This window comes from Entelurus aequoreus, linkage group LG15 (assembly GCF_033978785.1).
Source record: "Entelurus aequoreus isolate RoL-2023_Sb linkage group LG15, RoL_Eaeq_v1.1, whole genome shotgun sequence".
NCBI lineage: Eukaryota > Metazoa > Chordata > Actinopteri > Syngnathiformes > Syngnathidae > Entelurus > Entelurus aequoreus.
The window spans coordinates 38,633,519-38,641,578 of NC_084745.1; the positions used below are offsets into that span (position 1 = coordinate 38,633,519).

At 39.1% G+C, this 8,060-nt stretch overlaps 1 protein-coding gene across 6 annotated transcripts in view; it reads left to right on the plus strand.

Annotated features, from left to right (window-relative positions):
* The first annotated feature begins 224 nt into the window (after window positions 1-224).
* The window catches only part of LOC133630133 (myomesin-1-like), an 89,451-nt gene continuing 81,615 nt past the window's right edge, over window positions 225-8,060 (plus strand). For 3 of the 6 annotated variants that reach the window (XM_062021477.1, XM_062021481.1, XM_062021482.1), the window contains exons 1-3: window positions 232-366; window positions 597-738; window positions 8,019-8,060. The exon at window positions 8,019-8,060 is cut by the window's right edge and continues 93 nt beyond it. In XM_062021477.1, the coding sequence (XP_061877461.1) occupies window positions 644-738; window positions 8,019-8,060 (137 nt within the window). In that variant the 5' untranslated portion in view covers window positions 232-366; window positions 597-643. Of the gene's footprint in view, window positions 367-596; window positions 739-856; window positions 894-8,018 lie in introns of those variants that run through there. The other 3 variants (XM_062021479.1, XM_062021478.1, XM_062021480.1) reach the window with 3 other exon arrangements.

The following is an 8,060-nucleotide window of genomic DNA, read 5'->3' on the forward strand; positions in this document are numbered from 1 at the left end:
AGAATGTGTTCTTAATATCATTCTTAGCAAGTCGAAACCAATTTATGTACTCTTTATCAAGGAAGACTTATTGTAAAGTTGTTAAGGAAGTTGACTTGCTTATCAATCATCAAACTACCCCCCCCCCCACACTCTCAGCTATATTTATCTCCACCCTCGCCATAAATGGCTGTGTCTGCTGCTCGGACATTCTGGCCGGGCCCCGTGTTATTTTTGCTGTGTGTACACAGTCCTGAACCTACCTACCAACCTACCTGCTTGGCTGTTAAACGTTTTGGTTGTGGAGTCTGAGCACCTTTTCCCTGAAAGTTGACAAACTAACACTCTGAGGTCGCAGTGGGTAAGTGGCAGCTGCAGAAATAAGAGGTAAGAAATGTATTTGGGGTATTTCCACGCATCATGAGAGACGTTGCCTGATTGCTTGCTTATGATTTCATGTTGTTTGGTTCTAGTAAAGGTTGTTGCTACTATTTCGCCTGCACTGTGCTAAATTAACAGTACATGTTCAACTTAAAAAGAACATGTTGACAAATGCAGAAATCTAACCAACATTCGCGAATGAAAGCCAAATATGCTCTTGAACACGAACTCACCAGACGGAAAATCAAGTAGACAAGAAGGACCTTGGATACACTCGTGCATCATGTACCAGAAGCAACACCGCCACTATGACCGTGGCTACCGCTACCAGTCTGGCAGCAGATACACTACTGGAGCTAGCAGCAGCAGCAGCAGGGGGTAAGAAAAGGAGGCCCAGATGAAGGATAACAGACTTTGTTGTCCCCCTAATATCCTCATTGAGCTCACTCCTGTCCTTCATCCTCACAATGGATGATTCACTCTCTCTTCTCTGAGGTTTGGCTTCACCTTCCATTCCACTAACCATCTCACACGTGAGGAATGCTGCCTTCATGATCATCTAATAAGTTTTTTGCTTCCAATTTGAGCACGATAACATCTCGCAATGCTGCATGTGTTTCGTTAAGTCATGTTTTAATGGCTAGGCTGCAAAGGACTCTTCACCTGTGCAACACTGTGCTGAAAAGCAAAGGAAGACGTCAGAATAACACACTTGATCCTTAAAGGATAGTTTTGCAGCATTTGACAACTCCAGCATCCAATCTGCTGCAGGACATCTTTAAATATACTTGCTTGGAGCGTGTGAACATGTCAGAGGACTTAGGGTTTGTTAGCGACATCTGATCTTTGCCTGGCACTCCACCAGCCAGACACCCAAACCAACGTTAACCTTGCAGCGATGATGCAACCAACCAGCTGCTCCATAACAATGTGTTCCTGTTGCAAATACTGTATTTGAGACAAAGAATGATAGCTTTTATTCTTGTAAAAAATGTAGTGCTCAATAGATGTGAAAACACGGAAAATGAGGTTAGCTCCTCTCACACCAATGTCGAAGCCTGAGGCGTATCTAATCATTTGGGGGCCAAAGGTAATCCTCGTCATTGAGGCCCTGCAGATAACAAAAACAACATGGTTATTTATAATTACCATATCTTTCGGACCGTTGGGCGCACTGGATTATACTGTAAGGCGCGATGAGTGGGTCTTTTCATACAAAAGGCGGACTGGACTATAAGGCGCATTAAAAGGTGTCACACTATGCATACTTGCCAACCTTGAGACCTCCAAATTCGGGAGGTGGGGGGTTGGGGGGCGTGGTCGGGGGTGGGGCGCGGGCGTGGTTAAGAGGGGGGAGTATATTTACAGCTAGACTTCACCAAGTCAAGTATTTCATATATATATACAGTATATATATATATATATATATATATATATATATATATATATGTATATATATATGAAATACTTGACTTATATATATATATTTCATATATATATACAATATATATATATATATATGTATATATATATATATATATATATATATATATATATATATATATATATATATATATATATATATATATATATATACATATATATATATATATATATATATATATATATATGAAATACTTGACTCAGTGAATTCTAGCTATATATATATACATATTTATTGTATTATATATATATATATATATATATATATATATATATATATATATATATATATATATATATATATATAAATAAAAGAAATACTTCAATTTCAGTGTTCATTTATTTACACATATACACACACATAACACTCATCTACTCATTGTTGTACTTGAAAGTACAATGCTTTGCAGCCAGAAGCACAGCCTTTGAAGGAGCATAGGTGTGGGCAGCATCTGTGAAATTTATTTTGCAGGAAAGGAGTGAGTTAAGGGTTGAATTGTCCATCCTCGTTCTATTCTCTGTCACTATTTTTAAAAGTAGAAATAACACTAATTTCACTGTGTAACGTTGTTTTTTAAAAAATCATGTGTAATTAAATTAATTATTACTTTAATTAAAATCAAACTTTGAACGTCATCCTTTATGCTTTCATGCTATTTACATACAGATATATATGCTGTTAAATGTAAATTTAGCACATTTAAACGATCAACTACAAGTTAGCGCAACAGTCTGACGTCACCTGGTATGCCCATTGGCGCCACCTTGTGGTGCAGATAGCACACGACGCTTTAGAGTTCACAGGGAGGTCCTGTACTGCTGAAAGCCATCCAGCCGTAGATGTTATAGACTTAGACTTAGACTTCCTTTTTATTGTCATTCAAATTTGAACTTTACAGTACAGATAAAAACGAAATTTCGTTACATAAGCTCATGGTAGTGAAAGATAAAAAAAAGCAATAAGGTGCATATATAAATAAATAAATAGGTTACTGTACAGATAAATATATTGCACAATTTCACATGCATCCACGTTTATGGATGTATGTTATATTGTCTTTTTTTCACGTTTTATAACGTGATTGGGCAGGCACGCTGTTTATATTGTGGGAAAGCGGACGTGAAAACAGGCTGTCCTCACTCAGGTCCACATGGAGCTGGAGGGGGCGTGGCCTCCAGCTCCGCCTGCAAAATCGGTAGATTTTCGGGAGAAAATTTGTCCCGGGAGGTTTTCGGGAGAGGCGCTGAATTTCGGGAGTCTCCCGGAAAATCCGGGAGGCTTGGCAAGTATGCACTATGATTATTTTTCCCTACATTTAAAACACTTCCTGGTGGTCTACATACTCTTTGGTCAAAATGTTGCATAGATTATGTTTATGCCACTATCCGACCCTCTCTTTAGGATGCGCCGTTTTGTGAGCTGCCTTATTATTATGTCCCTTCACTTCGACGGCATCTTCTCAGCATCTTTGTAGTACCGGTAGTTTTTAGCGCTTCCAAAGCGAGTCTACTGACAGATGTAAGTTAGAACTGTACGCTACTTTTTTTTATCAGAAATGGCAATAGCGAAGGATGAATGCCCCACAACAATAGGATAGAGAAAAAGAAGGCGCTTATCGATTGGCACAGACTTTAAATTTGGGACTTATGCAGATCCCAAACACACAACAGCAGGTAAGAAAAGTTGGTTTTGCATGATAGGGCGAAACAAAATGCTAGATAATTTAACCTAATAGGTGCCATTTTGGGATCCTTCCTCATAATAATACAAGTATGTTGAAGCCCAGTGCTCCGACAATCCATCAAGCGGTGCAGCTTTGTAGCTTACCAAAGTCGTACAAAAAAATTGTGACAGGTTTTTGAGCACCGTGTGTAATGTTTTATATTCTCAATGAAACGTCAACATTTTGGTGTTGCCTGCTGGCGTCATTTAATGAACAGGCATCAACTTGCAGTCCACACGTATCTCTTATGTGTGACTGCCATCTACTGGTCACATTTATTACACCATGTACAGAATAAAATTGTTTTGAGGTTGGTAAGCACAACCAGAATTAATCCGTACATTGGGCGTCGGGTTGGTTATAAGGCGTGTTCTGCCCTCACTATATGTGTTGACGTTCCAATAAAGTTCCAAAGCAGATGAATCCTTTCAGGCGCTTTATTATTGTTGATCTTGCTTTGTCTTCTTTATATAAACTTTACTTGCTTTTTTAGTTTGTCTTGTACTTTACTTTACTCTTGCACTTTACTTAAAAAACTGAAATATACACAATGACAAATGTATAAGCTATGTGATTCAAACAACATACTGAAATGTAATACACAATAGGTATGTAAATATTAGCTTTACACAAAGATGCAATACTATCATCAAACAAATACTTCTGAGTGTTGAAAATGTTGATAGTAGAAATATATGATTGGCAGCCATTCTAAGTCAATCAATCAATCAATCAATCAATGTTTATTTATATAGCCCTAAATCACAAGTGTCTCAAAGGGCTGCACAAGCCACAACGACATCCGCGGTACAGAGCCCACTAAGGGCAAGGAAAAACTCACAACCCAGTGAGACGTCGATGTGAATGACTATGAGAAACCTTGGAGAGGACCGCATATGTGGGTGAACACCCCCCCCCCCCTCCCTCTAGGGGAGACCGGATGCAATGGACGTCGAGTGGGTCTGACATAATATTGTGAAAGTCCAGTCCATAGTAGATCTAACATAATAGTGAGAGTCCACTCCATAGTGAGGAGACCATCTCGAGCGGAGACGGGTCAGCAGCACAGAGATGTCCCCAACCGATGCACAGGCGAGCAGTCCACCCCGGGTCCCGACTCTGGACAGCCAGCACTTCATCCATGGCCACCAGACCTGTGTCCCCCCCCCCTCCACAAGGAAGATGGGGGCAGTCCTCAAAACATCCATTAAAACTGCACAAAAATCGTTTCTACATAAAGATCTTACTATCAAATTAAACCACTTTCCACCTTAATATCATGTTTTATAAACAGGTTAATCAGTTTACTTCCATACTTATCTTTTCCAAGGTTTTTAAGAGCGAACACATCTTGTTTGCTTCTCAATTGTCTCATAAACCGACGTCCTGAAATCGTCAACCCGGAAGTGCCTAAACAAATCAAGCGTAGTAACTTCCTATCGCCGCAGGGTGTCAGTAAGAGTCTACAATCAAATGGGCATAGCAATGAGAAAATGAAAAAGAATTAAGTGGGCCTTGGTAGTCCAAAAAATACAGTAATAGGAACATGAATAAATGTTTGCACTGACAGTAGTGATTGTTGTGTTCATCACATAAATTCTGTCAGTGAGAAAATGTTGACACTTTGGGTTGTTTTTATAAAAACGATTTGCTTTCTTTTTCTCTTCTTAGGTAACTCTGCTTCAGCTTTGTAAAAACCTCTCATAACTTCGCCAACCAATTGGTTTTGGTCTGTTTTTCGGGAATCATGTGCAGTAGCATGGAATATTCAGTCCATTGCGTGAGAATGGAGGGGAGAACTGTTAAAAGCGATTGAGATTGATTAAGCATTTTTATGTACAAAACCCAGAACCAGTGAAGTTGGCAGGTTGTGTAAATAAAAACAGAATACAATGACTTGCAAATCCTTTTCAACTTATATTCAATTGAATACACTGCAAAGACAAGATATTTAATGTTCGAACTGAGAAACATATTTTTTTTTTGCAAATAATCATTAACTTAGAATTTAATGGCAGCAACACATTGCAAAAGAGTTGGCACAAGGGCATTTTTACCACTGTGTTACATCGCCTTTACTTTGAACAACACTCAGTAAGTTCGTTGTCAAATTTTACGCTTCATAATGCGCCACACATTTTCAATTGGAGACAGGTCTGGACTACAGGCAGACCAGTCTAGCACCTGCACTCTTTTACTATGACGCCACCCTGTTGTAACACGTACAGAATGTGGCTTGGCATTGTCTTGCTGAAATAAGTAGGGGCGTCCATGAAAAAGACGTTGCTTGGATGGCAACATATGTTGCTCCAAAACCTGTATGTACCTTTCAGCATTAATGGTGCCTTCACAGATGTGTAAGTTACCCATGCCTTGGCCACTAATACACCCCCATACCATCACAGATGCTGGCTTTTGAACTTTGCGCTTATAACAGTCCGGATGGTTCTTTTCCTCTTTGGTCTGGAGGACACGACGTCCACAGTTTCCAAAAACAATTTGAAATGTGGACTCGTCAGACCACAGAACACGTTTGGACTGATGTCCATCTTAGATGAGCTCGGGCCCAGCGAAGCCGGCGAGGTTGCTGGGTGTTGTTGATAAATGGCTCTTGCTTTGCATAGTAGAGTTTTAACTTGCACTTACAGATGTAGCGACGAACTGTAGTTACTGACAGTGGTTTTCTGAAGTGTTCCTGAGCCCATGTGGTGATATCCTTTACACACTGCATTGCCACTTACGTGCAGTGATTTCTCCAGATTCTCTGAACCTTTAGATTATATTACGGACCGTAGATGGTGAAATCCCTAAATTTCTTGCAATAGCTCGTTGAGAAATATTGTTCTTAAACTGTTGGACAATTTGCTCATGCATTTGTTCACAAAGTGGTGACCCTCACCCCATCCTTGTTTGTGAATGACTGAGCATTTCATGGAAGCTGCTTTTATACCCAATCATGGCACCCACCTGTTCCCAATTAGCCTGCCCTCCCTTGTGGGATGTTCTAAATAAGCGTTTGATGAGCATTCCTCAACTTTCTCAGTCTTTTTTGCCAATTGTGCCAGCTTTTTTGAAACATGTTGCAGGTATCAAATTCTAAATGAGCTAATATTTGCAAAATAACAAAGTTTACCAGTTTGAACGTTGAGTATCTTGTCTTTGCAGTGTATTTAATTGAATACACGTTGAAAAGGATTTGCAAATCATTGTATTCTGTTTTTATTTACGATTTACAAAACGTACCAACTTCACTGGTTTTGGGTTTTGTATTTTAAAGCGCCCAATTTAAGAAAAATAATAGATGTTTTCAATAAAAGAAAGTTGTATTATGCGTTTTATGAGAATGTTTGGGGCACCTGGAAATCTCGGGGCCCTAGGCAACTCCCTGTGTTTGCCTAATGTTTTTTTACAGCTTCAAGCGGAGGGGGGAGGAGCTCTTTACATAAATAAAGCAGTGATATAAATTCTGATAAAAACTATTTTTTAATGCAGAGTCTGAATTGATTGGTGAGTGTATAGGTGCACATAATGTTACCGAGTGAATCGCTATAATGTTTATGAAATTTGTGTCTGGGAAAAAAATAGCGGCAGTACCTCAAGATATATATTTTAACAGTGTACATTTTCAAAAGACAAATTATGATACTTTAGGAGAGAGTGGGGCACGGTTTTATTTGCAATCTGGGAACATCTTGCAGGCTGTCTCAAAAAATGGGTTATAAAAGTGACTGTGGAGCAAAATTTACGAACATTTTACAGCAAAGCATATCCAATACATATTATGTGGGATGAGGTGGCGACTTATCCAGAGTGTACCCCGCCTTCCGCCCGAATGCAGCTGAGGTAGGCTCCAGCACCCCCGCGACCCCGAACGGGACAAGCGGTAGAAAATGGATGGATGGATGGATTATGTGGACCACAAGGAAATGTTTTAAATGTAGAATAAAATCTCGACAGGTCCCCTTTAAACATGTTTCGTGACAGTTAGAAATTATACTTGGACAATTCGTTCACACAGTCTAGTCTCGGTGGCTATAACTGCAATTGATACTGATCAGTATCTGTGGTTCTGTGTGTCATTTTCATCATTGACATTATTAAACCTTGGCTAATCAATGTAATTAGAATAAATCATTTTAAAGATGTAGCAACATGAAACATTTTCTATACCTACTTTGTGCACGAACAAAAGTTGTTCAATCCAGCAATTTATTTTTTTATACAGTAAAGTTTGCCCCAAAATATCATAACTTTGTCAAAATGTAAAGATGGACATTCCATTTTAGCTAACCATACACAATGTTCCAAACAATGCTGAGTATTACACCTTAAAACAACAATTATATCCTAAAATACTGCACAACTGTATCAACTGCAGTTTCTTTATAGTTTTTGGCCTTGAAAGTTTGAGGTAACAAGTTAACAGAGAGCAATTATTGGAATCTTGCATGCATAACTTGTACTTACTCCGACTCTATGTTTCTGTCTCAGACTCGATTGGTCGTCACAGTCCGGACTGGACAAGACTCAAGT